The sequence below is a fragment of the Arachis duranensis genome, chromosome 10 (genome assembly GCF_000817695.3).
Source record: "Arachis duranensis cultivar V14167 chromosome 10, aradu.V14167.gnm2.J7QH, whole genome shotgun sequence".
NCBI lineage: Eukaryota > Viridiplantae > Streptophyta > Magnoliopsida > Fabales > Fabaceae > Arachis > Arachis duranensis.
Genome location: NC_029781.3, coordinates 36,710,981 through 36,732,902, shown reverse-complemented (window position 1 = coordinate 36,732,902; position 21,922 = coordinate 36,710,981). Strand labels below are relative to the sequence as shown.

Here is a 21,922-nt window from a genome sequence, read left to right as displayed (position 1 = left end):
TGTTTTTTTTTTTATTATTATTAAAAAGGAAGGGTAATTTAGGAATAAAAATTAAAAAGGACGATTTTAATACGAAAAAAACACGTTAAGGACGATTTTAAATCAAAATATACATCGGGGACGGGTTCGATTCCGACCCTCAACGTGAGGGACCAAAACAATACTTATCCCTATAATCTACTAATATAGAAAAATACAATAAAATTATTTTAGTCTGTAAAAACTAAAAAAACATAATAAGATTTTTTTTTCCTTTAAAAGTATTTGATATTATAGTCTTATGAACGGTAAATATAAGTTTTATACACAAAAAATTTTAGAAATTAAAAATAATTTAATATTAATTGATAATCACCAATATTTTATTTCAACGTAATAATATTTGTCCCGGGCAAAGCCCGGGTTTTAATAATAAACAGACTCACTAAACAGCCATTAATTTAGTTCTTAAAACATGATAAACTAATTCTACATAAACCCAACTAATTTTTAATTGTAACAAAAATAACCACCTACAAAGTTAAATTTGCAAACTAATCCCTCTGACACACCTACACTACTAACCAATCATAGGAGGAGAGAGAAAGAGTAATCTGTACCATTGGATTAAAAAAACAGAGAGATCCGACGGCCATCCTCAAATGGCGCACCAATCAGCCAAACATAAACATCATGTGCACTGGTGTGCTAAAGCGGTTCGGCACACCGAATCCGCCCCCGTCTTTGGTGGGGAAAGTATCTTCTAGATCTTGATGGACCAAGTAAAAATATTCTAAATGTGTAATTCAGATTCATTCTAGATATAAGTTTTCTATAATATTATATGTGTCCAATACTTACACTAATTGTAAACTAGTATATTGTAGTCTGGTTGAACCAATAATATAATGACTGATTTGAATTTTTTTTTTTTGAAAAAAATGTTTTAGTGGGTTAAGTGAATGTTGGGCCATAAAAAATTTTAACAATAAAAAAATAATTTATTTGTGTTTGGACTTATTGGATATAAATTTATATTTGGCCTTTATTTTTATTTTCAACAGAAGATATTATTAATATTTTGTATATTTAGGTAACAAAACATATTTTTATTAACCGATATGTGGTTAGTAAAAACATATATATCAATTTGGTGTCCAACAAAATAAACACACACTATATTTCTTATCAAAATATCTTATAATTGTAAAGTAAATAAAATATAAAAACTATTGATGAAATGAAGAAAGTATTTTCTTTGTTTTCACAAAAATAATAAAAAAATTTGTCAAAGAAAAAAATCCATGAGAATTGTGGAGCATTCAGACTATGACTAAAAACTCTCCAAATAATCATCCAACATTACACCAACCATAGGATACTGTCTTTCTAACTCCTACTAGAAGTAAATATTAAAATAATTTCATATAATGATAATAACAATAATAATTAATTATTTATAATATTTAGAAATAAAACACAGAATATAAGCGTCGTGGAAAGCACTGTAGAGGACACACCAGGTGGCAACCTTGCCCCGACGAGAGGTGCATTGAGGCGGACAGCGTGATAAGCAGTAGCGATATGGGTTTGAGAGATGTAACGGGACTAGAAGGAGTGAGAGGGGATCCGGCGATTATGCCCATCACGAACCTAGATCCCGTTGAATTGAGGACATCATCAAGGCTTTCTTCCATTGTTAGGCATTCTTCCATTGTTTCCATGGTTCGCAAACAATATAAAAAAATTTTCCTATTCAATATCTCATCGCCTCCGTCACTGCCGCCACTAACACTGCTGAGTCGAACCCACTTCAAATCTTCCGGTAGCCATTCAAATCACACTTTTCTTAGAATTTCTCAATCGCAAAAGCTTCACCTTTACTATTAATCACACACCATACAATCGGATTTTGTGTTTTCCAATTTTTTAGTGCACTTAATGAAATAACAAAATTGTGAATCGATGCCAAAAGTGTTCCTTACTTTGGCAACTGTCTTCCATGGTGTTCCTACCGTAAGATTTGACAAAATCTCACTTCCGCAATTAACGGCATCAGCATTGCTGGTGGAACATTTGGTAAGGCCTGTAAAGAGTAATAAAAATTTAAAGATGGTAGTAGCAGCTTCTATAAAGATCAATTTACAATTGAAAGAACTAGAAATACCTGCTGCAATGGAAGAAAGTCTGTGATTAATAATGCACACCACAAACCTCTTCTAGCAGTTGTCCTGCCACAAAAAATTCATCCAATATGAAACAGCAAACCATGTTCACAGCAACACTATCTGAAATAACAATGCAATCACAAATTTAGCCAACATTTCATCTGCAGAAAATTAAAGCATTGCAGCGAAAAGGAGATAAAAAGAGAATCAAAAGCACACACCTAGTCCATGAATTGAAGCCGCACACTCAAAAGAAGCCTTGAAGCAAATCATTTTCTTCTGCAGTGCACCGCACATTGGCCATGCTTCAGAATGACTCCTTGAGGAACTCGCTGAATCTGAATCTGCAAAGATTAAAATAAGAGTAAATTTTAAGTTTCCCTGCTAACAGATTGTCTCAAGAACAAACCAAATAACAGCTAGGAGCAAATTTAGTACCACTGAACGACAAGGAATCACTACTTGAACTGCTGGAGCCAATTCCTGTCCATTTGATCACAGTAACAAATTAGTATATATGGTAAGAAAATGATTACAATGCTATATAAAATAAGCCTAACCCATTCAACTGATAAATGCACAAAAAATGAAAGGAGTTTTACCCCCATTAGATTTATAGGATGCGGCATTGTTGTAGTTCAAGTTGCCAAGTAGTGCCTGCCGCTTAAAAGAAGGATTCTGCAACAACAACAACAACAACATAAAAGAGGGATTGATGAAACTGAAGAAACTCACCAGTTTGAAATCACCTTTAACATGAAGAGAAGTCCCACCTCTATCGTCGGTACCAACGCCAGGCCTCAGCATGCGCCTCCTCGACGGGCTTCTCCTGAACAACACTGGCTGCGCCTCCAGCATCTCTTCTCAATACAACACCCAAAAACGACACCCCAAAATAAAAACGACGATCCAATAAAAAAACCCTAGAATACAAATCCCCAAAACGACTATTCTTTGTTTCCGCAGGAAACAGCAGGGAACAGACAACAAAACCTTGTTTTTTTTACGTGTTTACATATTAAACGAACGAAAAATGGAAAAACTACCAGAAATCAGAGCAGTAATAGACGTATAAGGGGGAAAATTAGCAGAGTGATGAGCGACGCAATAGGAATTAAAAGGATTCAAGCCAAGACTGAATACGCGAAGGTTCTGAAGGACAAGGACGGAGTTCATGAAGGGAGAGGAGTTGATGATGCGAATATTAGGGTTTTTGATGAAGAAAGAGGAGTATTGAGAGTGGGATCATGGGATTGAGGTGATTAATGGGAATCAGATGAATCCTTTCTTGATTAGGATTAGGGTTGATGGGAACATGGAGATCAGAAGATAGGAATCCTTTCTTCATGATCTTCTGTAGAATCTGTGAGCAGGACTTCATCAAGTTTCAATCTCTGAATTTGATCGTTTCAAATCTTGGTGATGGAATTCACCGGAAATGCCCGTTTGTTGCCGGAGATCTTCTTGGTCGACAATTTTTGGGAGGGCAATTGAAGCTCTGCCTGGGTTAAAATTCTCCATTCTCGACCCCAACCCAATTTAATCCTATAATCAAATTTGCCCCACATGTTAATGAAAGTTTATTTATGAACCTTTTATTATTTGTAAACCGACTCCTATATGTTGTATTAATTATTTTTATTACCTGCTCCTTCAAGGTCCAGAAAATATTTTCCCCACTGTAAAAAACTCCTTCAATTCTTCTACGCATTCATCAGAGTCATCATTATCCGTCAAAGATATGATGTCTAGAATCTCAAAGGGAAAGTATAATTGTTATTTTTTAGGAGAGAAAATATAATAATTATTTAAAAAATTTAACTAACATCTGTTTATGATAAGTTTATTATTAATAGTGAATTTTAAAAATTTTTATCTAATAAATATAAAATAAATATATTAAAAATTTAAATTTTTTATGTTTTTAATAAAATAAGATCTTTAAATTTATCTATTCTATGTCTAAGATCTCAAAAAAAAGTATAATTATTACTTTTGAAAAGAGTGGAAATACAATAATTTTTTTATAATTTTACTATTAATAAAAAGTTTTAAATATTTTTATTTAATAAATATAAAATAAATATATTACAAATTTAAATTTTTTATATTTAAAAAAATAATTTGAGCTAAATTTATGTTTAAATGAGACAACGATAAAATAATCTAACATCTGTTTATATGATAAGTTTATTATTAATAGTGAATTTTAAAAATTTTTATTTAATAAATATAAAATAAATATATTAAAAATTTTAATTTTTTTATGTTTCTAATAAAATAAGATCTTTAAGTTCATCTATTCGATGCCTAAAACTTAAAAAAAAAGTATAATTGTTACTTTTGAAAAGAGTGGAAATACAATATGTTTAAATGAGACAACCATTGTTAAAAGTATGCCCCCATGCAGGATCGAACTACAGACCTTCAGTTTACAAGACTGACGCTCTACCACTGAGCTATAGGGGCTTATTTATTCTTGATCTTCCCCCATTACATCTCGTCATTTTAATATTCATATGAGATATTTAGATAGCACTATAAGCACCACCGGTATGACAAAATAACATTTTAATAAAAAAATTTATAAAAAATTTTATGCTTTCAATATATAAAATATGTGAAAAAAATTATTTTTTCAATAATCTTTAATAAAATATTTTTTATAATGCTCTTAATAATTTTGCTATGATACAAAGTGATGCATAAAAAAATACAAATGACAAATAAGTTTACGAATAATTTAAAAATATGATAAAAATTAAAAAATATATATATATAATTGACAAGCAACTTTTATATATATATTTGGTATTAAAACGACTTGTATTTAACAGGCAAATTTGATCAATCGACCTTCCAAAAATGTCATTCAAAAAAAAATTACTTTAAGACCCATTTAGTCTTCTAAAGTTCTTATACATCAATTCATTTAGAGCACTTTAAACTTGTCATATATGTCACATCATTAGTAACATTCCATCTTTAACATTGTAATTGACTCGAAAAATAGTAAACAGTGAAAACTGTAATCACCAAAATCTTTTTTATTTGAACTATTTCAATAACATTCCACTATAATGTTAACAGGAGCTGCAAACTCGAGCTCTCCTTTATGCATTGAAAACTGCTGAATATCCCTACTATGAGAGACGTCACTTAAAATGTGTACTCATAATTTGGCCACTTGCTTCTGGAAGGTTGGGTCCACACACACAACCACCTAGATAACTTGTATCGTTAGAATGTTATAGAATAGGAAAAAAAAAGTTTCTTAATAAAGTAAATAAATACCTTCCCAACACTTTTGCCTGAGTGGAGATACTCCACAGCATCTACAACAGAATGCACGCCTAGAAATCTCTTTGGATCAATAGAAACCTATGTGAAAAAAATCAGAAAAGTTAAGCATCTCTTGCTGGAAGGGTAACTAGAAAATCCAAGATGAAATAATGTTATATATGTGAAGAGTTTAATGCACTAACAATGTAAAATATTTTACACAATTGTCCAATCACATCCGTTTTTTTGGATGACTGTTCACGCGGTCAATGTAAAAGGTAATTATTTCTTTGTGACGTAACATTACATAATTGGATGCACGTATAAAACTGTTTTACACTAACAATGCATCAAAATTAAATTCATATATAAAAAGGTATAACAAAAATTACCTTCAAATTTCCCTTAGAGTAGAAATTAAATAGCTTATCAAGATGTTCCTGCCACAAGTGACTATATTGCACCAGGAAAAAGCCAGCCTAAAAATGGGAATTATGTATAACCATAAGATGAACAACTTAGGAAACATATAAATACATCAAACTTCGTATCGGAGGAGTGTTATATTTACAGGGATGTATAGAGTTATATTTGATATTTTACAAAATAAGGGTATTCGGTGTATTATTGTATAAATCTTATAGGAGGTCAATCTATGAACTTCATTAAATCTCGTGTGTTTCACAAATAAAGTGAGATAAGAAAATTAAAAATAATAAACAACAATAATTAATAGCAGCCAACAAGTGCGGCACTCTTCTATTGCTACATACCACTGTTTGGCTCTTTGCCAAGAGCCTGTCACACAGTCCAGGGTAGTTTGATGGCGTCCAACCTTTTTCTCCTTGATACTGAGTGAAATGGAAACACAGTATTATTAAATCATTCTTATTCATTCAGATAGGTAAAAAAGATAAAAGATAAAATATATGGTACAAGGTGAATAGAATTCCATGTTCCATACAAGGTGAATCACACAACGACTATAGTTCAGTTTACATTAGAATAGAGGATAAAAGATAAAAGATAAAATATATGGTACAAGTCAATTTCGAAGCACTGCATGATTTAGTATAAAGTTTTCAAATCCAAGAACTTGAGAGTAGGACTAAGTGAGTAACAAAAGTTTCTTTGTAGAGTTTCCAAGTGTTCATAGATACAAAGAAACTTTTGTTAGTCCTTCTGTTTAATAAATCATGAAATGAAAAGGGGGAGGAAGGGAGAAGAAGAGAACAGAAAAGAAAGGGGGGGGAGGGGTTTACCTGAGAAATCATGCCAATAATAATGAGTCTCCCATGGACTGCCAAAGCTTGCAAACACAAGTTTAACATGTCACCACCAACGGACTCATAGATGATGTCAATACCTTTCGGGAACTCTTTCATTAGGACCTGAAAAAGTAAGCACAAATCAACCGGTTAACAGGAAGCAATTTGCAAGATAATGTCATGATGTGCATATGTCAATTTCAGTTTGTGCTGGTCTAGTGTCTAGATTTACGCATGTTTGAACTTTGAATTCTTTTAATATGCCAAAAATGTTAAAATCTCCACACAGTAAAATTAGAATTACTATCCATGACACAAGGAGGACTTATTCACTTATAAGAAGCCATCAAACAACTGAATAGCTAATAGTGTTGCAAGTGGTTCGTTTCTGTAAATAGGATCATTCACTTATCATACCCTAACAAGAATTAGGGGGTTATGAAATATACAGATTTTATATCTTCACTATGATAGTCGATGACTCTATCAACGCCCAATTCTTTCAGAAGCTTAGCCTTTGCTGCACCTCCACAAGTTGCAACCACTGTGTTTCCAGCTAATTTAGCAAGCTGCAGAAATAAACCAAATCATTACTTGGTCAAGCAAAGGGATTTGTATGGACAAAAATAGTATAACCAGTAAATATTTTACATGGTATATGGATAAGATAAACAAAGATGATAATAGTATGTTGAATTTATCTAGAAGCATTATGTTAGTCTGTCCAGCTTCTACTTACCACACTACAGAATAAGCAGCAGTATGGAATTGGTTTAAACAAGTATTTCCTAGAAACATATACGCATGCATAAGGTTGAGAAAGAGCATGGGATTTATGCACCTGAACAGCAAATTGCCCTGTTCCACCTGCTGCAGCAGTAACAAGCACCACTTTTCCAGATTCCATTTGCCCTGCCTATGCAGTATGTACAAAGATATTTTAAAAAAAAATAATAACCACTCGTGTAAGGAAAATGGTTGCAAAACAAAAAAAAAAAATTCTTCTGTTACATCGATACATGAGATAGAGTTTCACATATAGCAAATTCAGATAGTTCTGAAGCAAGGAGATAATCTTATATTAGTCAACCTTTTCTAGAGCAATTGAAGCTGTTAATCCTGATGTAAGCATTGCAACAACTTCTGGATCTGGTCTTACCACCGGAAGCGCATGCTTTGCAGGAATCTATCAAAAGCAACAGGACAAATCAACACTTAGCCACATCAGGTTCATATTCAAAAATCACAACATATTATTTATTAAATAAGTGGTAGATAGAACTCCAACAACTACACCATAAATATGAAAGTAAGACTCTGAGAATATGTTAACTGGTTCTCACCATTATGAATTCAGCATAACCTCCAAAAGTCATGAACCCACAAGGCATTCCAACTTTCAAGTCACTGACAGAATCCCCAACTGCTGCAATTATTCCTACAGCCTAGATATATCACAAACAGTAAGTACAGATGAGAGTAGTGGTATACTGCATCCCGTGGTAGATTTAATATCAAGAAGTTTACTCCTGGGGGTATATCTATACCTCAAATCCAGCATCAAATGGAAGACGAGAAGCAACATCACTGGTTTTGCCACCGAAATACCTGCCTGAGCTAAAATTTACCTATCATTACTGATTCTTGTTAGAATTCTTGACATAAACACGTTCTAAATTAATAAGGATATCACAAGTGAAAGATTCAGAGATAATGTGGGTCGCAACTGTGTATTAATAAATAATAAAAAGAGAGGAACTGATCTCGCGAGACTTCATTAGTTTTATACATGACCACATCCATCTGAAATTAATATTACATCCTAATTGTTTTCATTCTAGAGACAAATAACACTTGTTTATCTTGAGCAGTCCTGTCATGCCTGAGTTATAATCAAATATTAAAAGCATGAGAGATGATGCTATATTGACCATTGGGTCCCTTTAAGCAAACAATTTGTAAGTTGAAGTCTCCAAATTCATCTGACAGGTTCAGTTATTAATATATTGTCTTCTTTGTCATAATAACAGATTCTGAAGACAGTCTTGCTCTTTAACTAATAATTTATACAAGTAAATAGTAGAAGTTTAAAAACTGTCTTATATATTTCATATGTACAATTAGCATATTTTCTACAAAGTTTAAAGAGGAAGACACATTTATGGGCCCTAAATGATTCATGCTTACTCATCTTGGTCACCAAAAGTTTTAACTCTGTAAACTGAATCCAATGAATTTTAAACCATCTCAATCAAATCCCTCGTTGAATGCGAGGTGCCGAGCATTCATAAAGCTCATGTACAATATAATCCTACTCTACACATTTTACATTGTACATGAGCTTTATGAATGCTCAACGACACCTCACATTCAAGGAGGGATCTGATATATATATATATATATATATTGACTCAACTGATGAAATTGACCTTTTTAATAATCAAATTGAGAATGCATTTTTCTCTCAAGGGTAAATAGAAAAGATGGTTTTCTTACAAAACTATGATGTTCCTTGTATACAGAATGTTCGAGTAATGAGTATATAAGATGAGATGTATAAGTCATGCTGTTTTCTGACTTGAACATTTATCTATTGAGTAACTGATTGATTCTTCTGGTCAATTAGTTAACAAACAAAACAAGTTTTATCTATTTCCCACAATTGAGGCTATCTCTAGTATTAATGAAGAACAGAAAAAAAAAAAAGAAACAAAAGACTCGATAATATGCACGCACGAACCTCTCAGAAAATTTAGCAACTTACATCACTAGCATTTACACCAGCAGAAATTATCTTCACAAGAACATGATTTGGTTTGACTGGTAATCTCAGTGGTGTCCTCACTATTCTGGTAGCTTTCCGAAAGTCGTGAGTTAAGGTGTGAACAACTCTGCAAAGGGTAAGCAGCTATCAAAGGCCAATAAATAAAACATAATTCAATTGAAAAGTTATGAGAACAAACAGTCAATAGATCAGAAATTTTGGAGAAAAAAATCACACCCATATACAGCACACATTTTTTCAAAACTCTCAGGAAGTGTAATTGCTGGTGCTTTGAAATCAGATCTTCTCCTCAAACGTGAGGAGCGTGCCAAGTACTTTGCTTCTTCTGCTGGGGTTGGCCAGTACTCCATACCTCGACGATTTGTAATCCATAGGCAATGACCAGCTTTATCCTCATCCGTAATGAGCTCAAAAGCACCTTCAAAGGTCAAAATACTTTCATGTCAATTTTATCGTACGTTTAAAATACTCAGTGATCATTAACATTGTCACAATGTGTATTAAAGATTAACAGAATCATAATCAACAACTCAGTTTACATTTTCAATCAATGAAGCGATGATGCAAGGTTCAGCTTAGCATCTTAAACTATTTTAGGACATACGCATAATATGAAGCTTCTTTAGTAGTCACTATATAAAGTAGAAAGCATTGTGATTTGGCAAGCTACATGGTACAAGCAGAACCCCAACCTCATTTGGCCAAGCCTCCTTATACAGCAAGGAAATGTATACATACCTTTTACAACCATTTGCATAGGTACAAATCCCCCCATAAGACGGATAAAATCGGGATCAATCTTTAAACCCATCTCAGTTTCAACAAACTGCATAAAATTTTCAGTAAATTGTTATAGATTATTACAAAAATCTTCCTTTGAAAATCAGTATATAAACAAAGTATAAACTAAAGAAAGACAGTAGTTGACTTCATAGCATTGGGGAAAAACTAAATGATTGTAATCAATTTCAACATAATATTAAAGATTAATAATATAACAAAAGATATCTATCCTTGAAATACAACTCCTACCTCAGGAGAAAGAACATTGATTCGAATTCCCTGACGTTTGTATAGACGAAGTGATCTAGAAAACATAACAACACCACCTGCAGAAGCATAATCTAATGAGTTAGGAAGCTATAGTAAGTCCATTACACAATTGCTAGTCAGTCATTTTTATTTAGTTATTCATTTATTTGTTATTTTATTTATTTGTTATTTGTTTATTTACCTATCTATCTTAGCATTATTGTCATAGCCAAACAATATGAATTGGAGAATTTGTCCTACCCCCACTTCAAGCCCAATCCATTCAAATGAATGCTTGTAAATAACAGTTTCACTTTTTTAAGTTTTAGCAAACCGTTTACTTGTTTGCGCCATGCTTATTATTTCTCAGCAGAAAATTTTCAATCAGTATTCCCCAAATTAAAGTAGGTAATTAACAAACCTTTGGAGCCAGAATAGATAGGATCGGCGTACATTGGATAAAGACCAGAAGCAGAACCCAAATTGATAATCACACCAGGCCTTTTTGCAGCTTCCATGGTTTTAATCTATTAAAATATAGATAATAAATGTCACTGGCAAGTGGCAACCAATGGTTTTTACATTAGTCTAAACATAAAAGGGTGAATAAACGTATGTAATAGATACCGTGATTTCAAATGAGCAAATTCAATAGTTTCTCCAGGCTAAGAATGAAGGCTAATTTCTTATTAGGATAACCACATCCTACTGTTAGCTTACCGCAAGACGAGTGCTGTCAATAACAGCAATCAGGTTGACATTAATAGTGTGTCTCCAACTACGAGTGCCATCTGTTTGATCCTTACTGAATGGTACAGGATTACCAATCCCTGCGGAGGTGATACAAATGTCTAGTCCGCCATATGTCAAAAAATGCTTCTCAAATGCTGCAGCTAGATCCCCTGTTGATGGTTCTGAATTAGTACAATGGTCTACAGACTAAAACAGCACATCCCTTTATCTACAAGTTCAATCATGATAGTTGGAACAAGACAAGATGCATTCTATATATTATGAAACTTCAATTGTTTACTTTCTTCCATGCAAATCTCTAGAACTATGAACTATATCATGTTAAATTAGAAATGGAAGACCGGAGACAAGATCACAAGGCATCAGACTTATGAATTTGGGCATCAGAATAGCGAGGTTTAGAGATTGAACATCTGCAGGTGATCAATTAACAAACAAGATATACTCTGAAACTAAGAGACAAAAGAAGGAAAACAAGCAAACAATTCGAACTTCTAGAATTGTGGAGCTTGTCGAAGTCCAGCTGTATTTTCTTCATAATTGACACTAAGTCCACTTACTTGAGTTACTGACATCGCATTTCATGAACATGACTGATGGAAACTCTAACTTAGAGTGAAACTTGGTGTGGATTTTCTCAACAAGGGAAGCAACTTCTTTTCCCCTTTCTTCAGAGTAATCGACAATTGTAATAAATACACCCTTCTCTGCAAGAGCTAGGACTAGACCTTTGCCTGTATAAAACAAATACAATACAATCAGACTACAACATCACAAGGAAATCATAGATGCTATAAAAATAAATAAATAAATAAAGATTTCGAATCAAGCACACAGTCACCGCTATCTCCTAAACAAAAATGGTTAACTAAATTAAATTAAATTAATCCAAATAATAGAGAAAGTTACCATGCTTCCACTAGTCTAATAAGATCAATTCATCAATTGAAGAACATAGGATTCATTGATTAACACAAGGAATTATCAAATATCAAAATTCCACAGCTAAAAATCACAGTTCTTCGGTTGAAGCTTATCTTCAATTCCACCACGCAAATTCCACAGCAATAAGAGCACAACACAAATAAAAGAAAGTCAAACAAGAGAGGAAAAGACGCATGAGTTACCGATTCCAGAGGCACCTCCGGTGACGAGCGCCGATAAGCCAGGTTTGATCTCCATTACCGTTGTTCGGTGCTGTGATTTGGCTACAACGAAAGATGAAATACTGAATATACAATTTTTGAGTGTTGTTTTTTACGACTACTTGCCTGGGAATGAGTGACGAGTGAGAACTCAGCACTAGACTCGCTACCGTTGAATGATAGGTATAGATAAAATAAATAAAATATAAACAGAAAAGAACAAAATTACACAACGTGAGGAATTGATCAATCTCTTCTCAGATAGGTTACTCTTTAAACACTCGCTGTGAAGCTGGGAGCCTGGGACTACGAGTACTATATTTTTTAAATAAAAAATTAAAATTTATAATATTTTATTTTATTTAGTATTTGATAATTTTTAAAGAATGTTATCCTCTTGTTTATTAAAAGTGTAAACACATCAACGTTTAAAATTAATTTTATTATTTTATTATTTTTCTGTTTACAAGGCATTAGGCCGGCAAACTTTTGTTTTCTTTAATCACTCACGCTTTATTTGGTTAAGAACAGAAAAATAAAAAAAAAAGGTAAAGAATAAATAAGTCCCAAACTTTTTAAAATGCGGATATTTTCGTTCATCAAGATTGAAAATACATTTTGATTTTTCATTATGTAAATTTCGTGACAATTAAATCTTTCCGTAGAATTGGTGCTCGAAACGGTAACGAAAATTACTGAGGTGGAGAGGTGGAGAGTGATGTGTCCGTTACGGTTGGTGAAGTGGATGGGAAACAAATTATTGGAGGATAAATTGGTCTTTAATGACCAAAACGATACTGTATGCATCTCCACTTTCATGCCCATCATCCCAGACCTCTTTTCCATGGCAGCAAACGATGATTGAAGCAAATGATATTGCGGAACTTTATTATCACGCTCCAAATCTTTAAGCTGTTTCTCATAATGAAAAGAACCAACACCAAAATCAGGAAGAAAAAAAATATTTGGTAAACCAATGTTTTCACAACCAGCTTTCTCATAGTGTACATTAAATTTAGATTTCCATTGCCAGAAACAACTACTTATAGAAACACTAAATTTACCATTTGAACCATCTAGTAACCCTAGAACTAGAATCTTAGAAGCAGCATGTTCATCAATTCTTGCAATTTCATCTTCACTACCAATCACATAGCCATCAGAAGTTCCAATATAAACTATGAAACTCTAATCTTTTAGACTCTTCTGGAACACTTAGTGACCTATGATGAAATCTCATGGAATCACTTCTGAATATGGTGTTAGAACAAGAAATTTCATAATTTACAAAGTTTGGAAATCTTGATTGGCGTGAATTAAAGTTCTTTTCAATCAATTTCCACTTTGTCTACACCACTTGGCAGCATGGTGTGGAACTATAACAAAAAAATTTCATATCCAAAAATTTAAATCTGCACTAACAAGCCATAGCAAGTGAACTCAGTAGAAATTCAACAAAAATTTTTATAATCATCATATAAAGATTTCAACTTTAACTGCATACATATTTAATTTAACTCTATTATATTTCTAGCAAAAGAAACTATCTTAGCTGCTATTAAAAGCTTTAAATAGTAGAAAAATTTAGCACGAAAAACAATAAATTAATAACAATAGTAGTAATTATACCTTTTAAATTAATGAAAAAGGTAGCATGAGAATCTTCTTCTCGTTCCGGAAAAAATGGGAAAGTTCAGTGAAGTATTTTAATTAGAAAGATTCAGTTGAGTCAATGGGTTGAGGGATTCGTTGCTTGTAAGGCTCTTTTTCTGTGAGACGAGAGAGGAAGAAAGGGCGCGATGAAACTGCCATGCAAGAAGAAAAAGAAGAAGAAGAGATCTGAGATGATGGGCATAAAAGTGGGATGCATACGGCGTTGTTTTGGTCATTAAGGACCAATTTGTTCTTCAACAATTTGTTCTCTATCTACTTCAGCAACCATAATGTATACATCACTCTCCACCCCTCCACTTCAGCACTCTCCACCTCTCCATCTCAGCAATCTTCGTTATCATTTCGAGCATTAATTTTACGGAAGAATTTAATTGTCACAAAATTTATATAATGAGGGATCGAAATATATTTTTCAATTTTAAAGGATGGAAATGTCCGCGTCTTAAAAGGACAAGACCTATTTATCCTTTAAAAAAAACGAAAATGAAAAAAAGAGAAGAAAAAAAAGTAAAAAACTAATTGTCATAATAAAAAATAAAAAAAGTTCATCACATCAAAGTTTTTAACTTTTATAATAATATATGATAACATGATTTACTCATGCAAGCATGCTTATTAAACACGTGGCTATTTAGATTTAGTTTGCGTATGCCTATGAGTTATATGGTATTGGACTATTGGTTCATTAAAATTTATTTTATTTATGAACCATAAATTTTTAATTCGGATCTTTATAGTTGATTCAACGGGTTAAATGGATTGTTTTGTTTCTTTAAAAATATATTTAAACAAAATTATTTTTGGTAAAAAATTTTAAACAAATAATTTTTTTCACTCGGATTTTCGAGTCGAATAAAAAAAATATTAATAAAAAAATGCTAATATATTTATAAAAATATAAAAATTTTAAATGAGCTGGTTTAGCTCACAATTTAACTAATTTAACTAGTTATTTTTTCAATTAATTGAACTCAATTTATTTAATCCAAAATTTAAATAAGTCTAATTTTAGAAATAAAAATTTACCTATTTGAACCAATAAACAGGCTCATTCAACAAATTTAACTTATTTTAACAACTTTAGGTGCAAGGTTTTTTCTATGCTAGCATAAAAAAAATTCATATGTTTTATTTATGGTTAATTTTTTTTATTATGGATTGCAAACGTGTGTAATCCAATAATATTGTCAGCTTTAATTTTTTTTTCTTTGATATGAGGTTTGTTTTTTTAATTATAATTAAACAAATTGCATAGTGTAATTTTATATTTTTTTGTGATTAAAAATTTTGAAAAGAAAAAAATCAGTTGGTCCAATTTCAAAAAATATGATTTTAAAAAATTTATAAGTTACAAATGGGAGAGTTTAATTTTTTATTTTATCTTTTTTAATTAAAAACCTAAATTAGATGGTCTAATTATTAATATTCTACATTTATTTTAGGATAAACTACACATTTAAATAAAGTAGAAGTCAAAATTATCTAAATATAATATTTTAAAATAGTTACATTTTCTCTTATAACCAATCTATATAAACCGACCGCAAATCAATTTTCATATAAATCTCTGTCCTTTAATATAAATAAGATACTGTTATATAGAAAAAAGTTTTAGGTTACAACAATAACGCTAATATAACTTCATTTCATTTTCTATTTACTCTTTCTTTGCATTACAAAATAACTCAAATTCAAAGGCAGTAGCTTTCTATTTCATCTTGAATGCATGGTATCAAGAGCATGGTCGATCTATGGCATTTAAAATTAATCAGAAGAACTTTCTTTTCCCTAATTTTGGATAAACTCGACGAAGTCAATTATGTCATGTGGCAGTAGTAAACACTCTTTACCATTATAGGTTACAATCTTGAAAATCATCTTCAAAAAGACAAAGTTCATTCTCAATTTGATTCATATGAAACTCAAGCTACTGAAAAATATCAATAAAATATACTTAATGGATACAACAAGATTACAGCATTTGTTCTTGATTGATGGTCTCTGTTGATTCTACATTTAAAATTCAGATTGCTCACTATATTACTGCCTTAGAAATCTAACAGAAATTACAAATTTAATTTGCTGAAATTTTCAAAACCAAGATTAAACAAATATGGAATCAATTAAAGATGATCAAGAAAAAGAACCTCAAGATCACAGAATACTTGTCTCAAATCAAGATTGTGGATCAATTAGATGCAATTGGATACTCAATTACCAATGAAGATCATATAGAAGCTATTTGTAAGGATTTACCTAAAGATTTCTCTAGTTGTATAATACTGGTACAAGCTAAAGCTGAGCTATTCACTATTGGTGAAGTAGAAAATTTGCTAATTTCTCATGAGAATATAATAGAAAAATTAAAACAGTTTTTGATGTCAATTGGCTAAGTAAATTTGGCACAGTTTCAACTTGTAAATTCAAGATCTTTCTCAAGACCCTACGGAGGAAGAAGAGGAGCAAGAGGAGTTGAGTATTGGAGGGTGTGGAGAGTAAATGAGTAATACAAGTAACAACATAGGCTAGTAGTCTTAACTAGTATAAATAGAACACAAATATATAGAGAAAAGTTTTAAGTTACAACAATAACGCTAATTAAGTTTCATTTCACTCTCTCTGCACTCTCTCTTTGCATTACAAACTAACTCGATTTCCAAGGACATCAGCTCTCTGTTTCACCGCCTTAAATCATCTTGACACTCTTCCAGTAGTTTATGTGTAAATTTTGAAAACTCTCCGACTGTAGCAGTTTATAAAAATTGGTTATAGGACCAGAATGTAATCACTTTGAAAATATTGTATTTGGATAATTTGACTTCTAATTTATTTAAATGTGCAATTTGTTCTTTATTTTAAATGTGACAAAACAAATTGGTTGATCTGATTTACTAACATTGTATGTTCACGAAACACTTCTTGTTCCCATGTTTATGCATATCACAGGATCCTTCCTATATATATTAATTAATTTCTGTTTATTTGTTATGTTTTCGACTAAAAAAAATTATTATGGAATGTTAAAAGGTGTAATGTCTCAAATTTTATTTGTCTTTTTTATTTTTTTAAGCTCTCGCAAAAAAAGAGATGTATGTGTAATATTTTTTAATTTTAAAAATAGTAACTCACCTGGTGCAAGAACAAGAAAAAATATTTTTCAGTCTTCTCTCAGTTTGTGAGAAGACCATGACATGACTTTTTCAATTTTTTGCAACAGGCGAAATAACACTAAATTTACTATTAAAGGGGTTAACAAAGATTAAAAAAAAACTAAGGTTTTTGTCTATAAATTCATTACAACAACGAGTGAATGACTCATTCGTAGATCAACCTTCTTCAATATATTTCTCTTTCAAAAATTTATATCCTACATGTTTCTTCTTCAATTTTCGTGTGTGAAATTTTGATTTGGATAGTAAATTTTATGAGTTTTGAGAGAAAAAATAAAAGTTTGTGTAAATTTATTAATACATTATGAAATAATAACATATCTAAATAAAGGTGTGAAAATTTTGTGGAAAAATCATGTTTCTTTTATTATTTTTTACAATATGTCATTTGCAAAACTACAAACTTTGCTATACCATAACATACAAAGTCATATTTTAACATGAGTAATAAGTATTTTATATAGATCTGATGTTAGTTTTTGGTAGGATAGTGCAGTTTCAAACAATAAATATGGTCGATAAATTCTTTTGATGTGTCATCTTTCATCCATGTCCTAAATCTTGAAACTGCATGACTTATATTTTCACATTTTTAAAAAGTATAACAAAATACATGCATTATTTTATTTAAAAGATAGAAAATGTTTCATTTCTCAATTTTATCTTTATTATCAGCAGTATGAATCAAATGAGTTTTTATATTTTTATTTTTTTGTTATTTTTATTTAAAAATAATATTTAAATACAACATCAAATATAACAACAATACTAATAATTTGTCATTTATCACAAATAGTTTTTGTTATTTTAGCAATCAAATATAAAAATAATACATACTAAATACTTACAAATTCTATTTATTGAGATGTCTACAAATATGTTCTTATGATTTGGTAACATCTCAAGCGATTATAAACTATAAATTTAAAATAGTCCCTTCTAGCACTTCAATAATAACTACTTTTTATTTAAATATTTTTTCAATTCTTCTTGATGAAACTTATCTTTCTCTTTCTCTCTCATTGAAAATGGTACGAGGCTCTTGTTGAGCTTCAACGCTTTAACAACCCATATTTTATAATAGTTAAACAACGCTTTACATGTAAGACACGTGTCAACCACAAAGCCATTTTGTAGCGTGCAAAAAACCTGTTACAGAACATGCAAATTAGTTGGTACAACCTTGTCCAAACAATCCCGTTAGTAGGACATGCAACAACTTTAAGGCATCTCACGATGCGCGAGAGGGTTGTGTCAGCAGCTCACACTGTGTGAGAAGCTAATTTTTCCATATTCATTGTTCAACATCCCTATTTCCCATATACACATACAACACTATTTTAGTTTTCATTTCTAAATTAGTTTACGTTTGTTTTTTCTTTATTTCATATTTTCTATCAAAACAAATAAATGAATATTTTTTAATCAATCTATTTGTCCTCTCTATTTTATTTCCTTCCATTCTCTTATCTATCAAATAATATTTGGAGTAATTTTGGATTTGCTTTCAAAAAGACTTTTACTTTCTAAAAAAATGGTATATAAATTAAAACTAGAGTAAAATATGTTTTTTTTCTTTAACATTTTGAAAATTCTTCAAAAATATCCCTAACGTTTAATTTAATTCAATTTTATCCTTAATGTTTAAAAAAGCTTCAATTTTAGCCTTACCGTCAATTTTTTAACAGTTAACTTTAATCTAATATTTTCTTTACCAATTTTATCCTTTTAAATTTATTCCTATTTCCTAATCCAGTTTTCCCAATACAATACCCTTCAACCTCAATAGTTTCATCTTCCATCCCCGACTCCACCAAACCCGACACCCCAACCCCATTGTTGCACCCTTCAATATTGCCATCCCAACACCTCACCACCCCTATCATCATCATCATCATCATCATCATCATTATCATCACCATCCTTCCTCACGCAAACCTCTATTTCTTTTCTCTTTCTCATTGGTTGTCTACAATCACCTCACCAACACCTCCTTCATTCACGTCCACGGCCGCTTTCCTATCCAACCCCACTACCATCACTCATCCTACAAACACAATTGCAACAACATCAACATTAGCACCACTAACAGCAACAAAATAACAAAATTAAAATCAAAATTAGTTACAAAAATAAGAGAGATCAAAGTACAGAGACTCCAAACATGAAGCGGCAACACACACAAAGAGTAGTGATGAGCGGATAATTTATACGCTTTTTGGCATTGTTTTTAGGTAGTTGTTAGTAAGTTCAAGCTACTTTTAGGGATGTTTTCATTAGTTTTTATGTTAAATTCACATTTCTGGACTTTACTATGAGTTTGTGTGTTTTTCTGTGATTTCAGGTAATTTCTGGTTGAAATTGAGGGACTTGAGCAAAACTCTGAAAAAGGCTGACAAAAGGACTGCTGATGCTGTTAGAATCTGACCTCCCTGCACTCGAAATAGATTTTCTGGAGCTACAGAACTCCAAATGGCACGCTCTCAATAGTGTTGGAAAGTAGACATCCAGAGCTTTCCAGCAATATATAATAGTCCATACTTTATTCGGAAATTGACGACGTAACTTGGCGTTGAACGCCAAGTACATGCTGCTGTCTGGAGTTAAACGCCAGAAACACGTCATGATCCGGAGTTGAACGCCCAAAACACGTTATAACTTGGCGTTCAACTCCAAGAGGAGCCTCAGCTCGTGGATAGATCAAGCTCAGCCCAAACATACACCAAGTGGGCCCCAGAAGTGGATTTATGCATCAATTACTTACTCATGTAAACCCTAGTAACTAGTCTAGTATAAATAGGATAAGTTACTATTGTATTAGACATCTTTGGTCTCAGTTTTGTTTTATTCTTCATCTTAGGAGGCTATTGATCACATTCAGGGGGCTGGCCATTCGGCCATGCCTGAACCATTCACTTATGTATTTTCAACGGTAGAGTTTTTACACACCATAGATTAAGGGTGTGGAGCTCTGCTGTACCTCAAGTTTCAATACAATTATTATTACTTTCTATTCAATTCTCTCTTATTCTTATTCCAAGATATACGTTGCACAACACTTTGATGAATGTGATGATCCGTGACACTCATCATCATTCTCACCTATGAACGCGCGTGACTGACAACCACTTCCGTTCTACCTTAGGCCGGGCGCATATCTCTTAGATTTCCCAACAGAATCTTCGTGGTATAAGCTAGATAGATGGCGGCATTCATGAGGATCCGGAAAGTCTAAACCTTGTCTATGGTATTCCAAGTAGGATTCTGGGATTGAATAACTGTGACGAGTTTCAAACTCCTAAAGGCTGGGCGTGATGACAAACGCAAAAGAATCAAGGGATTCTATTCCAACCTGATTGAGAACCGACAGATGATTAGCCGTGCTGTGACAGAGCATAGGAACGTTTTCACTGAGAGGATGGGATGTAGCCATTAACAACGGTGATGCCCTACATACAGCTTGCCATGGAAGGGAGTTGGAAGGATTGGATGAATGTAATAAGAAAATAGAGATACGAGAGGAGCACAGCATCTCCACACACCTATCTGAAATTCCTACCATTGCTTTACATAAGTATTTCTATCTTATTTTATTTTCTATTTACTTATTAATTTTCGAACCCCATAACCATTTAATCTGCCTAACTGAGATTTACAAGGTGACCATAGCTTGCTTCATACCAACAATCTCTGTGGGATCGACCCTTACTCACGTAAGGTATTACTTGGATGACCAGTACACTTGCTGGTTAAGTTGAACGGAGTTGTGTCCACACATAGTTGAAAAAGCAATGAATTTTACAAAATACAATAACAAAGGAATCACAATTTCGTCCACCAAGTTTTTGGCGCCGTTGCCGGGGATCGTTGAGTTTGAACAACTGACGGTTCATCTTGTTGCTCAGATTAGGTAATTCTCTTTTCAAAAATCTTGAGAATGATGATGAGTGTCACGGATCATCACATTCATCAAAGTTAAGTATAACGTATATCTTGGAATAAGAATAGAAGAGAATTGAATAGAAAGTAATAATAATTGTATTGAAACTTGAGGTACAGCAGAGCTCCACACCCTTAATCTATGGTGTGTAGAAACTCTACCGTTGAAAATACATAAGTGAATGGTTCAGGCATGGCCGAATGGCCAGCCCCCTGAATGTGATCAATAGCCTCCTAAGATGAAGAATAAAACAAAACTGAGACCAAAGATGTCTAATACAATAGTAACTTATCCTATTTATACCAGACTAGCTACTAGGGTTTACATGAGTAAGTATTTGATGCATAAATTCACTTCCGGGGCCCACTTGGTGTATGTCTAGGCTGAGCTTGATCTATCCACGAGCTGAGGCTTTTCTTGGAGTTGAACTCCAAGTTATAACGTGTTTTGGGCGTTCAACTCCGGATCATGACGTTTTTCTGGCGTTTAACTCCAGACAGCAGCATGTACTTGGCGTTCAACACCAAGTTACGTCGTCAATTTCCAAATAAAGTATGGACTATTATATATTGCTGGAAAGCTCTGGATGTCTACTTTCCAACGCCATTGAGAGCGCGTCAATCGAAGTTCTGTAGCTCCAGAAATTCCATTTCGAGTGCAGGGAGGTCAGATTCCAACAGCATCAGCAGTCCTTTTGTCAGCCTTTTTCAGAGTTTTGCTCAAATC

At 32.4% G+C, this 21,922-nt stretch overlaps 2 protein-coding genes, 1 non-coding gene and 1 pseudogene across 8 annotated transcripts; all 4 read right to left on the bottom strand.

Annotated features, from left to right (window-relative positions):
• Window positions 1-1,280: 1,280 nt before the first annotated feature.
• On the bottom strand, window positions 1,281-3,719 carry LOC107469699 (uncharacterized). Of its 6 annotated transcripts, none has more exons than XR_008003557.1 (6): window positions 2,921-3,719; window positions 2,750-2,825; window positions 2,586-2,630; window positions 2,369-2,491; window positions 2,147-2,210; window positions 1,281-2,065 (listed from the first exon to the last, which is right to left on the bottom strand). XR_008003557.1 is itself a non-coding variant. In XM_052254846.1 (6 exons), the coding sequence occupies exons 1-6, from the start codon at window positions 2,903-2,905 to the stop codon at window positions 1,991-1,993; spliced, it is 402 nt and encodes a 133-aa protein (XP_052110806.1). In that variant the 5' UTR covers window positions 2,906-3,014; the 3' UTR covers window positions 1,281-1,990. The 6 variants fall into 6 exon arrangements, 5 of the variants coding, with proteins under 5 accessions (XP_052110806.1, XP_020988417.1, XP_052110804.1 ...); XM_052254846.1 differs by having other exon boundaries at window positions 2,194-2,267; window positions 2,897-3,014; XM_021132758.2 differs by having other exon boundaries at window positions 2,147-2,267; window positions 2,750-3,719.
• Window positions 3,720-4,544: 825 nt separating this feature from the next.
• On the bottom strand, window positions 4,545-4,616 carry TRNAT-UGU (transfer RNA threonine (anticodon UGU)). Its single transcript has one exon. It is a non-coding gene; the product is annotated as a tRNA-Thr (tRNA).
• Window positions 4,617-5,018: 402 nt separating this feature from the next.
• On the bottom strand, window positions 5,019-12,661 carry LOC107469698 (uncharacterized). Its single transcript, XM_016089079.3, has 18 exons — window positions 12,395-12,661; window positions 11,828-12,001; window positions 11,235-11,416; window positions 10,936-11,041; window positions 10,515-10,591; window positions 10,221-10,308; window positions 9,714-9,900; window positions 9,462-9,588; window positions 8,245-8,325; window positions 8,041-8,142; window positions 7,788-7,883; window positions 7,539-7,613; window positions 7,147-7,266; window positions 6,692-6,820; window positions 6,203-6,280; window positions 5,822-5,908; window positions 5,442-5,528; window positions 5,019-5,370 (listed from the first exon to the last, which is right to left on the bottom strand). The coding sequence occupies exons 1-18, from the start codon at window positions 12,447-12,449 to the stop codon at window positions 5,320-5,322; spliced, it is 1,902 nt and encodes a 633-aa protein (XP_015944565.1). The 5' UTR covers window positions 12,450-12,661; the 3' UTR covers window positions 5,019-5,319.
• Window positions 12,449-19,218, bottom strand: LOC110276816 (uncharacterized; annotated as a pseudogene).
• Window positions 19,219-21,922: the final 2,704 nt, after the last annotated feature.

Bases quoted from the DNA above. Each gene is read 5' to 3' on its own strand.
- LOC107469699 (XM_052254844.1), bottom strand. From the start codon at position 3,005: ATGCTGGAGGCGCAGCCAGTGTTGTTCAGGAGAAGCCCGTCGAGGAGG. The intron at 2,492-2,585 runs GTACTAAATTTG...TAATCTTTGCAG, and splicing joins TGATTCCTTGTCGTTCAGTG to ATTCAGATTCAGCGAGTTCC. The intron at 2,066-2,193 runs GTTTGTGGTGTG...TACTCTTTACAG, and splicing joins CAGGACAACTGCTAGAAGAG to GCCTTACCAAATGTTCCACC.
- LOC107469698 (XM_016089079.3), bottom strand. From the start codon at position 12,449: ATGGAGATCAAACCTGGCTTATCGGCGCTCGTCACCGGAGGTGCCTCT. The intron at 8,143-8,244 runs GTATAGATATAC...TGATATATCTAG, and splicing joins CATTTGATGCTGGATTTGAG to GCTGTAGGAATAATTGCAGC. The intron at 7,614-7,787 runs GTTGACTAATAT...CATACTGCATAG, and splicing joins CTTCAATTGCTCTAGAAAAG to GCAGGGCAAATGGAATCTGG.